Below are 23,380 nucleotides of genomic sequence, written 5' to 3' on the forward strand. Positions count from 1 at the left end.
AAATAATTGATATTGCATTAAATTTATATGAATTATTTTGTCTATTACCTTCCTCAGTCGTGGTAACTTGCACAAGCTGACTGGGCTCGCTCTGCCCCAACCTGTTTTCTGCGATGATGCGAAGGTGGTACGACGTTGCTGGCTGCAGGTTTTGCACGTTAGCCGAAGTCACGCTGCCCGGGACTATTACTTTTTGAGGAGTCGTCGGCCATGGTTCTAAAAATGTAAATATTTTTTTGTAAATGTGTATTCAATCGAAAGACACATTAGTTTGCAAGATTTTATAATACAGATTCGTTAATTTTACCCGGTGCTTCCTTGTATTGTACTATATAGTTTATTATAGGACTATTTCCTGCGTATGGTTGGGTCCAAGATATTTGAATCGATCGGGACTGCTGGTCTATTATTCTTATATTTTTTGGCATTTCAGGCACCTGAAATGAAAATAAAATTAAAAGCTAACAACTTAATGAGGTATAATAAGTACTTTGATGATAGGTGCCTAACTAAAATAAAAAAATGCTGGGCACAGTAGGTATACAATTTTTTTTAATACTACGTCGGTGGCAAACAAGCATACTGGCCCGCCTGATGGTAAGCAGTCTCCGTAGCCTATGTACACCTGCGACCCCAGAGGAGTTACATGCGCGTTGCCGACCCTAACACTCCGCACCGTCGTTGGCCTCGATCGTTGATATCAGGGCGCGTAGCCAACGTCACAATCGTTAACTCTCCGTAGCGTAGCGTAGTCATCTCTCTCTATCACTCTTCCATATTAGTGCGACTGTGACAGTTGCGTTTCGTTCGCCGCGGAGCGTAAACGATAGGCACGTTAGCTACGCGGGCAGAGCTTCTTGCTTGAATATCAACTCAGCTTATTATAGCAAAATTTTAATGTTTCAATGACGTAGACATAAATCTACTGAACACATTTAGCTTAAAGAAAAAGATAACACGTAATTTTATTACCTCTTGTATGACAAGATGTATAAGCATCTCATCCTGTCCGTAAGCGTTGGAAGCCCTACATGTGAGCGCCCCCGTGTCTTGCCGGTACGTCTGCAGAATACTAAGCTCGGAAACTAGGCCATCGTCCAGAACTTGCTCGCGGATTGTGTATCTGTAAAATAACTACCAATTAAAACTTCGAGAAAACAATAAGGCGGAACTACTAGTACGGTTTTCTGCTTGCTCAAAAACTGAGAATACTGGAAGTTTCTAACTTGTTTAAAGTGATTCCGCCTCTTTGATGGCTCTGTGAGCGTACAATCTTTCTATTAGGTTACTACTGATTTTTAAAGGAAATGGCAAGTCTTAACAGCAGTCAAAGAGTGTGTGCGTGTTAATGTGTTCATATACTACACTCGTATAGGTGTTAGGGATGTAGTGGTTATTTAGGATACCTTTTTAGGGTTCCGTACCTCAAAAGGAAAAAAACGGAACCCTTATAGGATCACTCGTGCGTCTGTCCGTCTGTCACAGTCTATTTGTTCCGAAACTACTGGACCAATTTAGTTGAAATTTAGAGTGTCGTGCGATTTTGCCAAATTTGCCCTCAGAATCATAATAAAGGGTCGCTCGGATCCTTAGATATAGATTTTCATCTCGATCAGAGCCAAAATGCAGAAATCCAAGATGGCGGGCGTTTGTTTCATTTTTGACCTTATATTATAAAGGTCCTCTTGGATCCCCAAATATCGATTTTCATCTTGATCAGAGCAAACATGCAGAAATTCGTATTGAACACGTCGTCATAGGAACTGTTTGTATGGGAAAAATCATTATTGTTTTTACTATTTTCTTCACATTCTTTCCATATTTTTTCACAGTTCAAACCGTCCCTGGACCTAGAAATATTCCAATACCAAAATTAGCCAAAACGGTCCAGCCGTCCGCGAACTTAACGAAAAGTTATAAATAGCAGCGAGATACCGGGACTTAGTAAGAAAGTACACATAAAAAACCTCCACATACAACGGCGATTCGTATTTACTATCACAAATTTAAATTATTAAAAAAACAATGGTTGTTTAAAATGCATAATAGCATCCCCATATAAAGCCTGTTGTGATCAAGAAAAATCAAAATAATATGATTCTAGCTAAACTATACGTGAAAAGTAATCCCATATTTTGTCCAGTGTTTATTGGAACCACTAGCACATCATTTATCCGCGCAATAAGGCATATTTCTTTTGTTAAAGATATAATTTGAATACTTTTTACTATGACTGTGACAACGGGCCGGCATTTGCGAACTAAATAGCTCCGCGGCACAAAGTTGACGCCCCGCCCGCTTCGGCACAATGTGTGTGGGGTCATTTTGCAGAGCTAGTTCGTCATCTATGTTTACTATCAATCGCTGATATACAGCTACTTCTCGGCCTACTGTGTGGCGCGGCGCCCACATGCTACAAAGTTGAACGAATCCCGCTGCGATAAGGCCGGGCTTCGTGGGGCCGCGCTGCAGGTTCTGTCAGGCTCCTTAGGTGCACTCATACATAAAGAGTCGGGCCAAATGTAATGAACAGTGTACGGCGCCTTCGACGTCCTTATACAAAAAATTGGGATTGGGAAAAGCCTGACGTATATTTGACGTGATGCGCGCGCTTCAATGCTTGAAGTGCTCTTGACCCTTCGACGAATATGCCTGACGTATGAGACGCGCTGCGCGCAGACCTCATAGCTACTCAAAGTGGCGGGCGAAGGCCGACGTAAAGTCCTGGGCACCATAGGCACCCTAACGGCATATTAACGGGGCAACTTACAAGGCGCTCTGCTCGTGATCCGATGCGCTCGTCTTGTAGTAGGTACCTAATATAGTCGGGCGACGCCTGTTATAGATTACGTGGCGCGGATTTTGTTTACAGTTTACAGAGACGAAAAGGAAGCAAAATCGTTTGATGTACGGAACCCTTGCAACACGAGTCCAACTCGCACTTGGCCGGTTATTTTTGTAACACTTAGTCACCACTATGGCCACTATAGGGAGGAAAAGAAACTGTGCCGTAACGCCATCTTCACTGTCACATACGGTAATTGCCTCTAATCCAGGTGATGCGTGATGGTGTGATGTGTGAGTGTGAGGGGATGAAGCTGACCTCTAGCGGAGTGTCTCCAAATGCGGCACTTTGCAGATGTGTTGCTTCTTATATTATCACCTGCACGATACCTACCTCTGATCCAGGTGGGGAGCGATGGTGTGATGGCGAGAGCGCGGACGCGGTGCACTGAAGATGCGCTGCTTCCCCTCGCTAGGAGGTACCCACATTTGATCCAGTTGGGGAGTGATGGTGAGGGCTTCTCAAGCTGACCTCCAGAGGTGCGTTGCTGGACACAGCGCTCTGAAGACTTGCTGCTTCCCCTCCCTGGACGGTACCCACCTCTGATCCAGGTGGTGAGCGATGGTGTGATGGTGAGGGCTTCTCCAGCTGACCTCCAGCGGTGCGTCGCCGGACGCAGCGCACTGCAGATGTGCTGCTTCTCCCGCTGTCACTTGAACGGTTTTGCTCTTCATCGGAAAACGGGCTGGAGCTGCAATTCAGAGTCATCGTGATTTTTATGAAATTATGCATGTAGTGTTTCATTTCCTGAACATACCTTTTTTTTTAGTGGAGCCGTTATTGACAAAAAATAACAACAAGTAATAAGCATCCAACTTCAAGCGAGAACTTGATTAAAATGATTAACATAAATTTAAAACTTCTAGTTCTCAATTCGATATTTACCTATTTACTCTTATATGAGCAGGGATGTACTTAAGATTGAACAATTGCGAGGTATTTTAAGTATAAGACAGCCTTTGAAAGAAGCCCTGAGGATAAATTAATTGCTTACAAAGGACTTGTTTATAAAATAAAACAAGATTAATAGTATTAGTTACTTAGTAAAGTCTGACTACAAATCTTGATTCTCATTGTTCAAATTGCTTTTGATCCGGCCTATTAATACAAAAGTTGACTGCTCTACCGACTTGTATTGGATGATAGGATTTCCGAAGTCAAGTTTAATTAAAGCAACTTAAAAGTAAGCCATGGCGAGGTGGCTCAAAGGTTAAACTTTTTAAGCTGATGTTCGGGAGTTCCATTCGATTAGTAAAACTGACGAATAAAGAATACTAAAATATCCAGAGACATAAAAAAGAGACTCGACGGTGATTGATCATAATGCTAACCGATTTATTATGTCAAATAAAGTACCAAGAAAGATGTTAGTGATTCAGCAAAACATGTTCCTCTAAGCTAAAGGTACATCGTGCTTAGCCAATGTGCCAATCGTTAACGCTCCGTAGCGTAGCGTAGTCATCTCTCTCTATCACTCTTCTATATTAATGCGACAGTGACAGTAGTGTTTCGTTCGATAACGATTGGCACGTTGGCTAGGCACCCAGGTACCTAGAGCGCTTACGCTCGAACCTCGCTCGGCCATTAGGCCGATTCTATTCTTTTCAGGATGGACTGGAGGCTTTTACCCTAAGAGGGGTTTTTCCTTCACCTGACTTTGGTAATTATTTTATTAACTGAACATATTGATTTTTATTCTATATTGTAAGTCCTTCAACAGACTTCACTATAGTTTCCAAAAATATAAAATTTCCTTTAAAATAAAGATAATATTCTGTCCTCACATTCTTTATTGCTTTTGTAGCGCCTGCGGGAGAAATTCTTCGTTTAGGCGGAAGGTTAGATATTGTACTACGTTGAACTAAAAAGGCAGGAAAGATTTACGGCAAAATGTTTGTGGCGTTCAGTGATATTTATGGGCGAAAACCTATTACATATACTGCTCCTTTTTATTTCCGTTCATCTTTACACATAAGACAGATCAGCCAATCTAAGTAATGTGTGTTGACAACAATAAGAAGTTTTTTCATTCGACCTTAAAACACTGTTTTAATTAATTTCCCGAACTTTCGTTATTCAAAGCGTAAGTACCTAAAACCCGAGACGATAAACAGGCCGGTCATCTAAAGACGTTATATTAAAAAAATATTCAGAAAATGCATTGCAGATATTTTCTTTTATAACATTTTTAATTTTGGTTAAAATCCACATTGTTTTTATACTTTTTATAAGTATTTTAGTTCCAGCAGGAAAAAGGAACAAAGAATTGTAAAGCCAGCTTTTCTCTCGAGCCCGAGGACCGAAGTATACGTTTTTGTGTGGCTAGTTTTTTAAATCCTTTAGAATATTTTCTGTCAAATTCTATCTTTGCCTGTGTAGTGTATTTCAAGGGTAGTCGTGATAAATTTGAGGTGAATACTTCTTGATCGAATAAGTAAGTAAGTAAGTAAGTAAATATTCTTTATTGCACCAACAATTATACATTTTACATACATATAAAACTACAAATGATTTTTAAAGGAAAATAGAACCAGGTAACAACATATCTTATCGCTAAAAAGCGATCTCTTAAAAAAGCTAATAATCAGCTTTTGTACTTGTTTATTTGTGGGAACTGAGAACGCATTGCAAAATGTTACCCTTTTCATATCGCCAATAAACATCGATCTTAAAAAAATAATCGAAGGCTTCTGCGCATCGTCTAGTTAAACGGTATGTCGAAGTTTATCTCCGCAAGTAAAGCTCGTGTCAAACCGAAATAAACTAGCGGGAAATACAATTACGGTGGGAAGCGAGGAACTGTTTACAAACCGGGCGTGGACGTGACTGCCCGGGCGCGGCGCTGGCTATCGAACTTCGAGAAATTCTTTTACGGATGTTTACTCTGGCAACTTGTTACAATCTACATATATTGAGGTCGGGATTATTCAAACATCAACAATGGCCCACAATAATAGAAAAAAGATCGATCTTATTCCAAAGATATAAATGGAAACTCTTGAAAGAAAAATGCCATTTTATTCAATGTTACTGAATAAAAGCAACCGCAGCAGAAAACTACTTAGCAGTTACCGCTGCACCGCGACCGATACTAAGCACAATTGAAATTGTATTACTTTCCGATATTTGCCATTCAACAAAAGCCAATAACGGCGAACACAAACACGTACACGGTGAACTTATTCTAGTGGAAACCGACTGTCTCGTTTTCCAATAAAGAGGAGACGTATTGCGACGTACGGTCATTGAGTTTTCTGCTCAGACGCGCGCGAAGCAGCCGCGTCTTCTCACCTTGCGACCAAACTATTGGTACAACAGCCGTGGAATAAATAATACTCTTATTCGTTACGGCAACTTATGTTTTATTAGATATGAAGTGTTTCTAAATAGGAAGTCTTGCATTGTTTCCGACATCGATCACAAAATATATTTAGCATTCATAAAAGTGACGAGAAAACGCCGCTTTGAAGTGACCCGGGTATAATTTTAAAGTAGCGGTGCCACTCAGTCCTCATCAGACGTGGCGAAGTGGCGAGAAAATGGACTTCCTCCGATATTACATAAGTACAATAGAATGCTGCCAGTTCAGCAATTTGAGCGAGTTATCGGGTGCGGCGGAATTCTATAGAATTAAATAAAGTTCGCCCGGGGTGGAGCGGTTAGATATAAAATTATAGGAAAAGTTGCCGGCCTTCCGTGATTCGAATGATAATTGAAAGACCGGGCTACTAAAGAAATAAACGTGACAGAACTTCTAAACAACTTTAATACAAAGATTCTGTTATTTTTTAAACAAAGCTACTGCGTAATGTCCGACGTCCGTCAAAAGCAAAAAGATCCACTCACGATGCACTTGATACCGAATATATTTTTAAGATAAGTTAACTTCCTTTGTACAGCCAAGTCGTTTATTACTAGATAATTCAGTCATAATTTTGTTTTCATTTTTGCTAAAAATATGAATACACAAATATTAAAATCGAGTAGTTATAAAGCTACCGATATTAGTGGTCTCTGAGAAAAATGCGATCAATAAAACACTTGAAGCGCTTCTATATCCGTCCTCCAAAGACGTAGCTCTCACTACACTACATATAGTTAAGTTCCATTGTTTTCAATAGGAAGGATATCTCCACGGCGTGCTACTAGCAATAATGACGCGAAAGAATTTTCATTTGAGTACGGTCCCTTGTCCCGACCAAACTCATCCCAGCGATGGCAGCCATCAAGACATTCCACAACTTTTCCCAGACGATTCGACAAAAAGATGCCGGGTTTTAACGCTATACCTACAGATGGTGAAAAGTCATTTTCCCTTCCCCGCAAGTTTAACGCTTGTTTCATTACTTAAAGTAGTCGCGAGGTTTTGGGATTTTTGCAGTAACCAGGTCTATTTTAGTCCTCGTGGATTTGCTAAATTTTAAATTTCTCATTTTACAGGTCAAACAAAGTTTGAGTACACTCTGTCAAAGCTCACGCAGATACTATGGGGTTGGATTTGTGTAAGATACTCCCACCAAAGAATGTAGAAGTATTTATTTCATGAAACTTACGGAATATAATATAAAAACTAATAGTATTTTGTTTTCTTTGATGAAGCTAGCAGGCCAATTTGAGTTTTAGTTATTCGATCTGTTTCCGTAGTGATACTGATATGGCAATGTCAAAAGTGACGTTTTTGTTTGAAGAAATGTCACTTATGACACTGACAGGTCAGTATCACTACGGAAACAGATCGAATAACTAAAACTCGAATTGGTCTGCAAAACTGTCATGGAACCAGTCATTTGAAAAAATACCAGCCTTTCGAACCAAATGCAAAATTACACGGATTGTTCATAAATGTTTAATGAAACTGGCAGCTAAAGGTACCTAATTAAATTTTAATTATTACATATATTATGTATAGGTAAAAAACTTAAGTAAGTCACCTGTTGTATGTAGTTGTGGCGTGTTCGAATAGACAATACATGTTTAAAAGACACACACAAACAAAACAAATGTCTATTCGAACACGTCACAACTACATACAACAGGTGACTTACTTAAGTTTTTTATCTATACCTACATAATGAGAAACTCGTTAAACATGCGACTCATTCTACCTCCGAGCAATACCGGCTTCCGACACGTAGGAAGGGAGGAGCCCATCGATATGTCGCCGTACAAATCTTTCTGCCATTTTTTGCGGGGGGAAACGTGCACACAGTCGCACTTCTCACTCACTACATACAAAATCCAATCTGTAATGACGACACAAATACATACAAAGTGACACTCGTCAAAGAAAAATCTTGCACACCTTGATCTCTTTTTGTGTATGGACGATACACAACATGCACCGCCATAGGTGCAGTTGTACCTATGCTTCGACAGAGGGGAAATAGTACAAATACCGTCTCTGAGTAAGTTGCGTTACTGTTTGGTAGGTAGTTAATTTAGTCTAGTAATACTCACCATTAACTTTAAGAAATATGAGCTTGCTTAGTCCCGCGCCAATGTCATTCCTAGCCTCGCATAAGTAGTGGCCCTCGCTGTCCTTGGCCACTCGCTCGAACACCAGCGACCCGTTCTCCAGCACCCTGGAGCTGCCCTCGAACATGAAGTCCTTGTATTCACCAGGAGTATTACCTAAAGAGAATTGTTGTTAATATAGTAATGCTCTATGTTGTTATTTTGTTAAGTTTTGCAATGAACGCATCTAGGGATAGGTTGGTAACAATGTTGTTTAAACTTTGGAGTTGAACGGTGCATTAAAATAGCAAATGCGAATCGGTCGTTTAAACATTTTTGCAGGCCAATTCGAACGTATACATACTGTTATTAGACTGACACCTAACTAATGTTATTCAAATATCGTGTATTTCGTTCGTACTTCTCCTTAGATGTATTGACGTGGTTGAGACGCACGATGACTAAATGATATAATTCAAATATCATCTCAAAGTACGTTCGAATTGGCCTGTTGGTGCACATGGGACACATTCTCGCGCGCATTTCCCGTTACATATCGGTACGATACCGATATGCATATTACGGGCTATGAGTGCTACGACGTAGCACTTCGGTCTGAAGCTGTATATCAAAGAGTGCTGCTCAGATGAGAAAAAAACATGTTAATTTTAGTCAAAATCTTACCAACAGCTTTCTTCCATGTTATTATTGGTTTCGGGTACCCTTCAGCTTGGCATTGGAGAGTCACGTCTTGACCTGCTGCTACTGCCACGTCGTTGGGCTCCAGTCTCCATCGTGGAGGCACTAAAGTTTTAGGTAACGTTAAATTAAAGCATAAGTATCTATGTTAAAAATTGGTAACTATTCCATATAATTTAAAAAACAATTAGTGCTAATTGGTACTCAAACTTACCATTGACAGTGAGAGGAACTGTGAACCGTTCAGAACCAGCTATATTTGATGCTATACACGTGTAGTTTCCACTGTGCAGCGAAGTAATGTGCTCGATGACCAACGACGCGCTGTACTCGTCCATTCTTCTCGTTATAATCCCACTCGGAGCATATGGGGATGACGTCACGGGCTGTCCGTTCTTCTCCCAACGAAAGGCAATTGGCAAATCTCCCTCCAAGATTTGGCAAGAAATCGCTGCTCTCATGCCTTCTCTCAGTAAGTTTGTTAGTGGCTGAATAGGCAAGATCTTCGGTTGAACTGTAAATAGACAGAATGTGTTCGACATAAAGTACACAGAATTTTACATTACAAAACGAAATATCGTGGGAATTTTCCACGTCAGCGGCTTCAATCAAATTTTAATTAGTGAACCTAAATGGTGGTTTTGGCGAGCGGCGGGTCGTCCAATTATTGACCACGTGACAACGTCATAAGTGCTTGCGGTTTCCACTCCTAAAGCGATGGCATTCAACGCATAAATATTTCTTGTGACGCCGTCCGCTGAAATGCGATATATTTGGCTGTCGCGCCGGAACTCCGCCACTCTAAATGTATCAGGGGAAACGTTTGCCGAGCCTAGCGTCCACGGGAATTGGGCGTGAAAATATAATTAGGAATTTGAAAGTTTTACCTTTTTTGCCCGAACTTCCCCCTACCACATAATTCGCTGCGTTGCGCTTCAATCCCCAAGGATCGGTTTATCAAAAGTTTCGCTATTTGTGCGGGCGAGTTTGGTAGTTTGTTTTTATCCAACCTTATGATATATTATGTAATGGTTTTTAGTAACAAATGTGTGCAACGTTGGGATACATTTTACTTTCAATGAATTTCTGTACTTTAATTGACTATATTTGATTTATGAAAGCCAACACATTGAAATACTTATTTATATTGGAAAATGATATATTACCGTCGTGTATTTTTTCATTCGTGTAGGATCGGTATCGAAAAGTGTATCTCAGAATTTTTGTAAATTGAAGCTCAAATTTCGCTAACCTAAAAATACAAATTGTGATTACATTTTGGATAAGTTGTGTTTAGTGTTCATTATCGTAACCTCTGATATCACAGGCATATAGTTTGCTCAGTCGGTTGTGTCGGTAGTCCCTATTTTTATTTTTTTATTGCCCTATTAACCGGGAAAAGCTGCGCGCTTAATGCCCGTAGATGCCGCGGGAATGGTAAACGTGCTAACTTTAATGAATTACGGATGAGTAACTACGCCCCTTTTGAATTTGTGAGTTTATAGCGCTCTAAAGCTTACTAACAGAAAATGAAAAAGTTTATACCCCGATTCTGTACCCATTTGCCCTTTGTACCCATTACAACGTGTGGGATTATACTAATGAAGGTTACCACGCGTCGAGTCTGTGAGCTGTCAATGGCCGCTCCACTGAAGTGCTAGCGTTCATGCATTTAGGACATGCTTGAACCGTAAATAGAAATATGGAAGCATTTCTGTGAATAGGTAATGATTTATAAGTATAAATTCCTAGTTAAATATGTTTCTATCATATATTATATATTTCTATTTATTTGTTTATTTGTAAACATAGGTTTTCACAGATTATACAAACATTACAAATAAGCATCGTTTCTCGATAACTTGATACAGGTAAAAAACTTAAGTAAGTCACCTGTTGTATGTAGTTGTGACGTGTTTGAATAGACAGTACATGTTTAAAAGACACACACAAACAAAACAAATGTCTATTCGAACACGTCACAACTACATACAACAGGTGACTAACTTAAGTTTTTTACCTATACCTACATGTGAATGTGATCCTATCTTAATTTCTATAACAAATATGCATCGTGGAAATTAAACTACAAGTTGTATGTGAACCACGCGTGTGTTACACATTTGTTGTTTCTGCTGTTTTGTTTGGTTTGTAACAAGTCTTGAGTTCATTGTTGACCTAACAGACTTAGAATTCGTGCCTACTGCGGTATGCCGCATCGCACTATTAATTTACCTGGCTTGTGTGTGATTAAACTTAATTATTTGCCAATACATTTGGTATAATAAAAAAAATGTAGATCACTTGCTTTTTATAGTACAAATTATCTGTCTGTTATTGGTGGTCTGGAAGAGATCGCTTTGTAGCGATAAGTCCGCTAGTCCCTACTCATCTAATTCCTGTCTTCGTTTCTTTTCTCTTTTTCTTTTTTTTTGTAATCTCTTGTTTCCACTTAGTTCTTGCATATTAGTTGTGCTTTTGTGGACATCTGTTATTGGCTATGTTTTCTGTTTACTATGCTATGTATTACTTTTTGTATTGCTGTTAATGCCCCAAAAAAAAAAATGGTTTGTATCTTTTATGAACTTTTCTTTAGCAGTACACATTAAAGTATTTTATTATATCTCCTTGGATTTCACAAAAAATCCCGGTCTTTTGATAGGCTTGCGTGGGGATATAGATCCAACACGTAGAGTCCCCTTGGAGAGCTTTAATGTCATGTAGAACGCCTGCTGGAACCCGTTCACAGGCCCAATTATCATCAAAGGTAAATCAAAGAAAAAATATCACGCCAGATTATTAAAAGTGGGTCATCAAGATAAAATGATGTTAATGCTAAATCTACCATTAAGTATGTGTTTACTTCGTGTGACGACGTAAACGTAATTAGTTATTCCTCTATGAAATGGATAGTTGTGTGCTTAGAATCTTCACTTTGCCCAACAGACATGACGTGCCGTGGTTTTTGCTTCGTTGGGTGTGCTCTAAGATAAGGGCGGGGCGACTTTAGAGAACTGACTTACAATCTGCATCTCGTCTCGACTTCCCGCCAAGCTACATGGCGAAGTCTGTTCGTTACCCGGCACATGTATAATTGAGTATGTACCCGCGACTTTGACTCGTTACACTTGCCCCAGGTGCGGTAAATAACTGACAGAATGTGTACTTACCGTGTACTCCCTGTAACGGTGTTATTTGTTATTGAGTACTTAGTTGTGCGAACTGAACTAAAATCTTCAACTCGACTTCTAGGCATGCTGCGTGGCGTTGTCTATATTATGCCGCCTAGAATGTGTGCGTGTCAGCGTTCGCTTCGCTGCGTTTGCTTCCAGATACGTAAAAGCCTTAGAAAACCGACCTAGAATGTGCATTATCTACTCTCTGTAACTTTAAATATTCGTCCTTGAATAGTTCTGTGAACTGACCTAGAATCTGCACCTCAACATCCCGGCGAGCTGCATGGCGTTGTCTGTTCGCTGCCTGGCATGTGTACGTGCCGGCGTCTTCGCCTCGTTGCGTCTGCTCGACAATGAGCGTTCCGTTAGGAAACACTCGCTGACGACGGTTCAGTGGCAGCGTTTGACCATCTATATAAAAAAACGGAACGGATTTTTTATTCATTTAAACCGGTAGAATTAAAACTTAGTTAAATGGAATTAGTTTGCATTTTTAATGACAGCTTAAAAACATCTGTGTACCTATCTAAACATTGAATAACATTATCTTCAAATTATTATCGTCCTTCAAAAAACTGTATATTATGTTTCAAAACTTTCAAATTTCACTATTAATTATCGGATCATTATCTATGCAGTAATTAGACCGTCAGGAAAACGAAAAAAGAATTTGCAATATTCCCACATGCGTAGACTAATTCCTAATGACCTTAAATGCCACAAAATATATACTCGTATCCTTCGTAACTGCAGGCGACAATTTTATTGCAGCATAATTTATTATGCCGGAACCTGGTCGCCAAAATAAAATTCTAATTGTAAGCTATGTGGACCGCCAGCGGAACTCGGTCGAGAGCTGAGCAGCCAAACGACATCCAACAAATTTCAGCCAGTTATCCGCCGAAAGTTTACCCGGGACGATCTAGCCCATTTCCACATTAAACCACTTCCACACATTATATGGCGAGCCCACACTACTTATTAGTATTGCTAACTAAAAAGTTGGGAGACAACTAAATCTGTAAATTTTAATCATTAGATCTAAGAGAAATCGCTTCGACTAGATTTAGTTGTTTAAATAAGCAGTTATAAGAATTAATAGTTGAGGCTCAGAATAAAACAATTTTTATAAAGCACGGATGATTGAATTTATCGCAGAAATTACTTACAGTCTACCATAGAGCCTCTTTATCATTCAGAAAACAGTTTTTGCTACGCTGTGAGAATAATGCCCGAACTATATATATCGTATCGATGCTATCTATAGAAAGGACACTTTATTCTCATATATTTTCTGCTTTAATCTGGATCGTTTTGTGGCTCGAATATAAAGGTAATCTTTTGATTCGCACGGGTGCCCAACCTCTTATATCAATACAGGTATCAAAAAGCTTCGGTCAGCTTAATGAGAGTGTTCTATGAAAAAGATAAGGCGGAGTTGTTGACAAGGGTCGCTACGGAAAAACGAAAATTACTAAGGAGTGACTGAAGAGCCTTAATTTAATCTTGCACAGTAATTCTGTTAAACGCGAGGGAATTTTCACGGACTTCTAATTTTTTGTCGGGGTTTACTTCATTATACTCTAAGGTCGCTTGGGCGGAAGAAACCCCATCAATCGGAAGTCCTCAATTTGTTATTTTTTTTATAGACGCGGAACAGCCTCCTCCTGTCGCTATTGAACAACGTTCGTGTTTGATAACTTTATTCGGTAGCCCATGAAGTTACGACCTTTTGCCGTTGGCAGTCAACTTTAAATTGACATTAAAATGTTATTTGAATTTATGGTTGCTATAAAGTTACAATTTACTTCATATCGCAAGATTTTAGATTTAGATTTATTTATTTTATAATACAGATTAGATTAGAAGAAAACAGTATGATAGGCAAAACAGATATATAGGTAATACAAGAAGATAATCAATAAAATATCAATTTAAAAATTTAATAATTGCGGGATTATAGGATTTAAAAATAATGTAAAGATAGCAAACGTATAGTAAGATGATTACATTTTATAATTGTGACATTTCGTATTTGCAATCAAAATAATGAACATGGTGACTGCTATAGTCATTGGCCACTCTTAACAAGTCAGACAGAAACAAGACAATAGAAGTCTTATATTTAAGAGTGGCCAATAATTATAGCATTCACCCTACGTGTGCTAACTCTGAGCACGAACACTAAATATCATGAAATAATAGGTATATATTTTATTAGAGATGTATACTGTCTTTAAAAAAATAAAACCAACAAATACTAAAATTCTTTAGACATGTATAAGTCTCTAAGTGTCAGAGATAAAATATATTTAAAAAAATATCCTTAGAGATGTAGAGGGTCTCCAAGGCTTGAATTCTTATATAAATAATTAAAATACAAAAAAATTAATCAAATCAAAAAATGTTTATCATTAAAATGTATTAGGTACGTTAAGAGGCTCAATATTTTATATGCATGATATCGCACCACTTTACAGTAATAGAGGATTTTAAATTACCAAATGCATAAATATACGTTAATAAACTTTAACAATAAATATCACTTAGTATTCGTGCCCCGAGTTATCACACGTATGCTAATGAATCAAAATCCTAATTATTCAATAATCCTTGAACTACTTTCTTCAACCTAGTTTTGAACGCGGACAATGAATTCCCAAACCACACAAAATGAGCTATCAGAATCCCTTTCCAAACAAAACTAATGGACGAAACATTCACACTTCGTCTATCACGTCCAAAGATCGTCTATAACGTTATTCGATGACGTTACGTAAAAAGGAGCTCTAGTTTCCTTAACGACCTGTTGCTACGATACCTCTCGAAGGAGAAATGGAGTAAGAATCTAAGGAACTTATATAATGTAAGTGCTACTTTCTTGTGAACTGCGGTACGAAGTCGCGACCCCCGCGGGAGCTTAATTCGTTACTCTTTCGCTTGCCCATTTTCTTAAACATATTGCTAAGTAGGTATGTTGCGGGTCAGTAAAGATTGAAGAAAGGATAATGCGGTCAAGTAGCACTAGGGCTCCAAGGGTTTGGCTATACCAAGGTTGGTACAGAAAACAACCTACCACTTAGACTTGTGCCTTAAGTGAGCCCTAGGTATTGAATACAATAATTTAAATAAAACTAGATACCTACGTATTCTAAGTAATTTTAATGTATTTAAGTACTCCGAGTACCCACGACACAAGCCTTCTTGACACGCGGCTTAGTCAATTTGTGTAAGACTGTACTAAGTATGTATAATTTTTATTATTCGTATCTCCTTGGATTTCATAGGCATATAAATCCCGGTCTTTGATAGGCTTCCGTGGGGATATATATCCAACACCTAGAGATAATGCCATAATAATGTTTTCACTAGTTATCGTGACAGGCGGTGGCTTGCCGTCCACTAAATAGGCCCCCGAAACTGCCGTCGTGAAGACGACCAGGAGCAACACCGGTGTGAGCGGCTCAGGGGTTCGAGAGGTGTGTGTAATATTTATTTATTATTACATAAATAATAAGGTTACTTGAAACCACCTCATAATATACAAAGTGAAATAACTACTCGTACTCTACACAGTACCCACAATTAAAAGTCCATACCCATCCTTCAGAAACCAGGGGATGTCTAGTTGCTTGATTGTGACTCCGTTTATCTGTGACAATCTTTCTGGACTGGAATTTCTGTACCACTAAGTATCTTCGGCCGTGTTTTATCTCTGTGACCTGTCAGTTTCTTAAACTCTCCCTTCTAGAGGGACGGAAAACATCAACGTAGATATTTGTTTTCTAGTCACTTGCTGATTTCATACCAGTCCATATAAAGTCGTAAGCAAAATTTAAAGGCATATGACAGTTCAGTGGTTCAGCCAAATACCAGCTTGAGGCGCTCGAGTCAGTCGAGAGGAGGGCCAAGAGAATTATTAATGACGACGATCTGACGAATGCTCGACTTCAAAGTCTGGAGCATCGACGCAAGGTTGCCAGCCTAACGATCTTTTATAGGATACATTTCGGAGAGTGTGCTGAGGAATTGCACAACCTTATTCCTCCGTCCCCATTTCACCATCGGACTACCAGACAATCGGCACTTCGGCATCGCTTCATGGTAGGTATTCCACAAATACGCACGAAGCGTTTCGCTTCAACATTCCTTATGCGAACTGCCAAGGAGTGGAATGCCCTGCCGGAGTCTGTGTTTCCGTATGAGTACAATCTGAATCTCTTCAAGGCTAGAGTAAATAGGTATCTCATAGGCAAGCGTGCTCCACCGTAGACCGCATCATCACTTACCATCAGGTGTGATCGTGGTCAAACGCCTGCCTATCCTCCATAAAAAAAAAAAAAAAGTTATTTGCTTTGGCAGCTGTTTCTAATGCCGACTTTATTTAAAATTCGCTAATGAGCTGAAAACAAAAAAATCTTTACGTTTAAACTCCCGAGAATTAAACGGCATTTTGTATGAATAAAACATTAGGTTTGAGAACACTGGCTTGTCATTCCGCTCATGCAATATGAAGGAGGCTAGAATAATTTTATACGCAAAATCGTTTAAACAGTATATGGTGAGAGTTTATTAAAACTGTCATAGAACACGATAAGATCATAATATATTATATAAGACGTAGACCTCGGAAAAAATACCCCTCGCGATATACCGATTATTAAGTTCAATAGGAAATTTAATACAGTACATAAGAATGAAAATCTACCAATTTATAATTGTTTCTTTCTGAATGATGGATGGGGCTTGTAGAGAAAATTATTAAGAGAGAGTATGTATATCATTTGGTTTCAGTATATACCTTGTTCATGCAAAAATCAAACAGAAAAATAAGATATTTATGCGACTCCATAATTCTGCAAGTAGAACAACATACACAGAGAACTTCCTCTAAAATCAGTCACTTACTAAAAAGCTATCCAGTTAGACATCGTAAGTAGTATTTAAGAGATGTGAATTTGTATTTTTACATATTTGCTCATTCATCATCAGTTACATGTCCATTTCATTCAAATTAGATACCTACGTCCCTTTTTAACGGTTGGGTATATACTTCCGGGAATTCGTTATATGGCACAATTACTTCAGACTTAATTAAGTTTGGTCTCTGTAGACTGTAATTGTTTTTTTTTTTAGCCCTGTACTTTATAAATCTATATTGGCTGGTTTTGCATATCTCTTAAAATATGTTTTCAATATGGTTCATGATACAGGTACGATTCAGCTTTATTACATTATGCCAGAAATATGATTAAATGCAAATGGCGTTTATTAGCACTATAATCCGCCAAATGTGCTGATTGGGGTCCTAATAACAAAAAACAAAGCTAAGATCTTCTATTTTGACATAGGTAAAATAGTCGATGTTGATGTTTCTAGTTGTGAGAGATGCTTTCTTTTACTGAGTGAAATTATTTTGAAGTCCAACCTGAAGGCTTGCGTTGCTCAGATCTTGGAGTATTTGCTGTAGTTCTGCTGCAGAAGGGGCAAAGAGAACAATGTCGTCGGGGAAACGAAGATTTGATAGCCTATCTTATCACCGACGACAATTCCTCTAGCCTCCCAGGAAACCGCCAGGCTCTTGAAAACTCCTTCGAGGGTGCTTGTGAATAGTTATGGAGACAGCGGATCCCCCTGTTTGACAGCTCGTTGTATAGGGAACGACGGACCGGAGTACTGAAGTTTGATATCGGAGGTGCTATTACTGTATAGTTACATTTTTGATGAAGCTTTTCAATGATCTGGGTGAGTGTGTGGAGGTGGAAAATTCGGGACACATGATAACTAAATATATTTTCGAATATACTTAAAAGGGACAATCGTCGATGTCGTCATGTCTGGGAGAGCGGAATAGTTTTAGTGATAATGTTAATGGAGGCAATCGGGAGGATTTATTTTGCCTAAAATTGTTTGCGGTTTGCGGGCCTAACTAAGACATTAGCACCGAATTGACCGAATGCAATCAGGCAATCACCATTAATATGATAATTTGAAGCCGAACGCTAAGGAGCGTACAGATTGGGGTTCCTAATAATAGCCTTTTGAATTGTGTTAGACAAACTAGATATGAATATAGGTTACATTTCGTAAACTTACAAAATATTTAATAAACGTTCATTTCTTAGATTAGCGCTGTACTGAAGTGACTAGGTATATTAAAAAAATATAACAGTGTTAAGGTAAATTATACATTTTAACGAGTATATGGGTTTTTATAATCACATAAAAAGTACATCAAATGTTTTATAATTTTTTAACCACGTCGCAAACTAAATGGTAACAGTCGATTTAACCCATTTAACCAAGTAGGTTAATCGACTGTTACCAACATTTCATGTTTGATTTCCAAGCACCTTTACTACGAACGTACTGAATCCACCCTCTCTTTTCTCAGATTTGAAATTATCGTCGTTGACGAAAACATACATCTTCTGTATATTATCTAAACCATAGATATGCCACTCAACTGAAGCGGGTAATAAGAAGTTATTATGTAACTACGAGTAACGGAGTAACGGAGCCTACGGATTACATTCTTGTCTTCATACCACACGTTTCATTTGCATGACGTTAATTTAGTAAATTAGAAATACCTAATGTAGAATTAAACCTATTTAAAATTGCTTCTACCAGAAAATAACCGAGAAATTGCTTTACCATCCGCCTGAGTTAAGTACCTATAGATACATATTTGTTTGTCTTGTTAGTGTATTGCTTTTGAATAAAGTATCTACATGGAATAATTTAAAATCATGTAACACCAGTTCCCTGTAATACTGTATTAAGGGTTGTTGAAACATTGTATCCTTAGCGTCAGCAAAATCGGCTGTCGAAATTGATTTCGTGTTCACTCCAAAATCGACTTAATCTATATGTCAGCAGCCTGTCCCGCCTAGGCACTAAACTCTGTGTGCTGGGTTGATGTTGCAGTTACTTTTCAAGCTAGAACGAGTCGTAGCTCAGGTGAACCAATATAAGTGGGATCTGTTTGCTATAGAAATATTAGAAATACTGCAACAACTTGTAGCCGAAACTTAACAACTCCACTAACAGATCAAAATTCAGAATTCAAAAAAAATCTAAAAAATATTCTGCAAGTAAGTAGGTCTCAAGGGCTCTTTTACAAGTCAATACAAGGTTTATAGTAAAATCATATAGTGAGACGAAAAATACATAACAATATTTATAAATACAACAGCCAATACCTGGGTAAACATTAGGGTGTCCCTTATTTAACGATTTTCAGAAATTAATAACGCATACCCCTAATTCAGTTTATTTTATCCCAAAACCCTCTGAAAACAATTTTAGGTCATTCCTGTAACAGGAACCTGTGCCGACTTGCAACTAAAATTCCCATACAAACAAATTACTATGGAGAAAATTGGTCAGACAGTAATTTGATAATTTTTTATTGGTTTTCTGTTCGCATCGAGATTTTTTGTGAAATAATGATTATACGGCAGTAGTATACGCGGTTGATACGAAAAAAGTTATGAACAAGAAAAAAAAATTTGGTCATTTTCATACATTGTATGGGAAAATCGCATGAAAGTCGGCACGGGTTGCAGTTACAGTAATGACTTGAAATTTATTTTCAGAGCGTTTTGGGATAAAATAAACCAATTTAGGAGGTATACGTTATTAATTTCTGAAAATCGTTAAATATGGGACCCCCTAGTAAACATTACATGATAATAATCTCACGACGTCACGACAGTTTAAATTCGATTAGTTTTTTACCTGTTTTATCTAAAATTGTGCGTTGTTTGTACTCTTACAATAAAATAGATACAAATCTCGCGATCACGTTACATTGGTTTGTCTTACAACTCGCCTTGCTCGAACTCACGTAACCCATGCGAGTGCTTGTGTGCTTCTGCAGCTATAAGCCGTATATCGCCGAACCAATTACGCCAGCGTTTGTACTCGCTGAAAGCAGGTTTTCATTGCGATATTTTTATCTCTAGATATGACCTCTTTTCGAGATATGTCAACGAGTACGCTACTTGAATACGTTAATCATAAAAGTATAATAATAGTTGCTTATTACCCTTGTGACGAGCTATCACAAAGTTTATAGGCATAGGACCAATATTCAAGTATTACTGACAAACCTTATCTGTCATTTTCGTCGAAAAAATTCAATAAATCAAATGAATAAATATCTAGGTACCAGATAAATATTTTATTCCAAGAATATTTAATAAATTCCATATGTAAATATCTACCCTACCATTAAGTCAAGACAATTTTTCGCCTTTCTCTTCTAAACTAAAGAAAGTCCAATTTGAGGCGGTTATAATGATATATATTATCTTCCTTATTTAGCTACGCAAGGGTTACAACGAAGATAACTCCATTTTATATCATTAACCGTTTGCCGTCATTTGCAGTCATTCATACCGAAAAGTTTGTTACGAGTAGGTAGGTTATGTTGGCCCGGTTAATATTAGGTAAGTAAGTCTCAATAGCAAAACCTGTTAAAATTCTGCCTCGACTTAAATTAACATCCACGTCGGATAGTGCTAACTGATTTAGTTCAATAAACTAAGGACCATAATGCGCTGCATAAGGATTCTGAGAGAACTGGGATTCTTGCCAAAACTCAGTAAATATCGCCCGGAAATTTGCCAATCGGTTCGAAATACGACTCAACATAGCTCAACAACGTCTGATGGTTTTATATTGCGGACGTTTAAGGGGTCCCATTTATCTCCCAATGGTCCCGTGGTACCGTTACCGTTTTTTATCGAAATCTGTATAATAAAATTAGGCTTGAATAATTGACATCAAATTTGAAGTTTGATTTTGCATTGCAGTGCCTAAATAAAAAAGTCGCTGATATATAATTCAGTCTATTAACTAGATCAGTTGTGTTTATCAATTGGTAAATAAATAAATAAATATTTTACCATTTAAGATTCAGTCGTGGTAACTAAGAAGCTGATTTGTTTTAAGTAATATTCATTACTCAGTATATGTGTTAGAGGGATTTAATTAAATGCTTTTAAGAACAGTAGTATTTAATCATACACCTATACATATTCTTAACCCTTTCAACACCAAAGTCTTGTGCCCATATCAGGGTCTAAGAATGGTTTTCGTTTTACCAACGATGATGCCATGTATATGCAGGACATACATGTGAGATTTCAGACAGGTGACAGATTAAGTGATATAGCGTCGAATCTACTCACCTCTCTCCCAGGTAATAGACTCTATAGGATACCCGGCAACGGGACACTTGATGACGAGGTCGCTCCCAGCCACGGCGGTGACCTTCGGCATCTCGCGTATGAACGGCAGTCCGTACACGTTGACTCTCGCCGCGTGTACCGCCTTGCCCGCGGAATTGCTGGCCACACACGCGTATTCGCCGCCATCTTGTTCAGTAACTCGGCTAACGTTAAGATGGCTGACAACGTCGTCCTGTAGCGTTACGTGCTGGCCGACCACAAATCTGGACAAAGATTACGTGTTAAAAACCATTTTTAGCAGGTTAAATATATTATGCTATTTTTTTACTATATTTTAATTTCTATCATCCGCATCCGATCCAATAAAAATGTACTTATAAATTTCATGACTTAAATATCGATATTAAGTTGGAATCTAGGAAACCAATCTCTATTTGCAAAATTTTACCCAAGCGGTCCAAGTTTACCACAAATTCAAAACTCCAAACACTTATAGACCAGTAAATATGCTGAATAGAAGAACAAAAGCCGGAAGACTATTTCCCTTCTAATTTACGGAACCTTTAATAAAATAGGACGCAATAAATCTGTTTACACGTGGTAGATTGTTTCCGCTATATCGACACATCATTTGTCTAAATCGGTTATGGGGCGAGCACCAGCGTGAATTTCTTCCCTTTTTGGCTTTCTCGCAGTAAACAACTACATTATAAAGAAGAGTGATGGATTATCACTCATGTCAAATTTATTTTTCTTAAGTGGATACGCTTTGGTTTTTAACGATAAAAAGCAAAAAATATTGCCTGGAAAAATATGCAACCTATGGTACAATTTGAATTTGAAAATTATTATTTTTTCATAAATTTATTAAATATTATAAAAGGTTAGACATTATTATGTATTGAGAGAGTATGTTCTGACGTACCATTTTGAAAGTAAATACTCGTACCTTTAACTCGTATTTTCTCAAGAACACTTACCTAGAATTGGTAGGTATAGGAAAACCATCTAGTAACCACGTGAATTGAGGTGGGGGGTGGCCCATCGCTACGCACTTGAGCGACACGCTGGGGCCCGGCTGAAGGGTTTGCTCCGAAAACCAATACACGAGCTCTGGTTTCGATTCTGTAACAAAATATAATAATGATATTTAATTTAATGAACAATTGAATAGTACGACCAAGTAATCGAGTCTTCTATTTCTACTTTTTTTCATTTTTCAATAAAGTATATTGATTCTTTGATCATGTAGAACGTATTTCTGATCGGAAGCGTTATTCGATTTTTAATTATATATAAAATCAATTTAATATTTATATTGGCTATCGGCAACGGTTTTAGAGCGTAAGTTCCGTTGAAATATTTCTCTATAATTAAATATTTTCAACAAAAAAATCGGGTTGCACTCCGGGAGTGCCGGCAGAAGTGAAAACTTGAATATTAACGTTGTGCATTTTTGATATTTTGGAGAAATTGAGTAGCAGTTTTATAAAAATAGATAATTCTCTATTATACCTACGTAAATAAATTTGAGTGTGGAAGATATTTTGAAATGTGAATTTTAGTGTTAATTTATAACATATACAGAGTAATTCATGAGATGTGAGCAGGACTACAGCCTACACAATCAGTAAATGTTAATGAATCGTTCACCATCATATTAAGTAAAAATTTGAGTATCTATAATCATGGACACCCAACAACACAAAGATACAATACAACAAAATTAACAAAGATTAAACTTCTTTAACCGTTATGACAGCACTTTGATTAGGGGGCGTCCACAAATTACGTAACGCAAATTGGAGGGAGGGGGGGGGGATCAGGCCAAGTGTTACGGTCCTGTTACGTTGGGGAGGGGGGCTGGCCAAAGTTTGCGTTACGTCACGCACGATTTTATAATAATACATAAAAAAAAATTGTTTTTCACATCCCTAATTTGCGGTATTTCTCTGAGAAAATATTGGCAGCACCGAGCGCGCGAAGCGACAATGACAGACAGACAC

At 38.0% G+C, this 23,380-nt stretch overlaps 1 protein-coding gene across 1 annotated transcript in view; it reads right to left on the minus strand.

Annotated features, from left to right (window-relative positions):
* LOC133527521 (cell adhesion molecule Dscam2) overlaps window positions 1-23,380 on the minus strand; it is a 232,005-nt gene that overhangs the window by 19,462 nt on the left and 189,163 nt on the right. Inside the window, exons 11-20 of the mRNA XM_061864567.1 lie at window positions 22,355-22,499; window positions 21,375-21,637; window positions 12,424-12,585; window positions 9,213-9,512; window positions 8,984-9,103; window positions 8,303-8,476; window positions 3,386-3,536; window positions 973-1,123; window positions 308-437; window positions 49-216 (exon numbers count right to left, since the gene is read on the minus strand). Of these exons, the coding sequence (XP_061720551.1) occupies window positions 49-216; window positions 308-437; window positions 973-1,123; window positions 3,386-3,536; window positions 8,303-8,476; window positions 8,984-9,103; window positions 9,213-9,512; window positions 12,424-12,585; window positions 21,375-21,637; window positions 22,355-22,499 (1,764 nt within the window). The remainder of the gene's footprint in view (window positions 1-48; window positions 217-307; window positions 438-972; window positions 1,124-3,385; window positions 3,537-8,302; window positions 8,477-8,983; window positions 9,104-9,212; window positions 9,513-12,423; window positions 12,586-21,374; window positions 21,638-22,354; window positions 22,500-23,380) is intronic.

The sequence above is a fragment of the Cydia pomonella genome, chromosome 18 (assembly GCF_033807575.1).
Source record: "Cydia pomonella isolate Wapato2018A chromosome 18, ilCydPomo1, whole genome shotgun sequence".
NCBI classification, from domain to species: domain Eukaryota; kingdom Metazoa; phylum Arthropoda; class Insecta; order Lepidoptera; family Tortricidae; genus Cydia; species Cydia pomonella.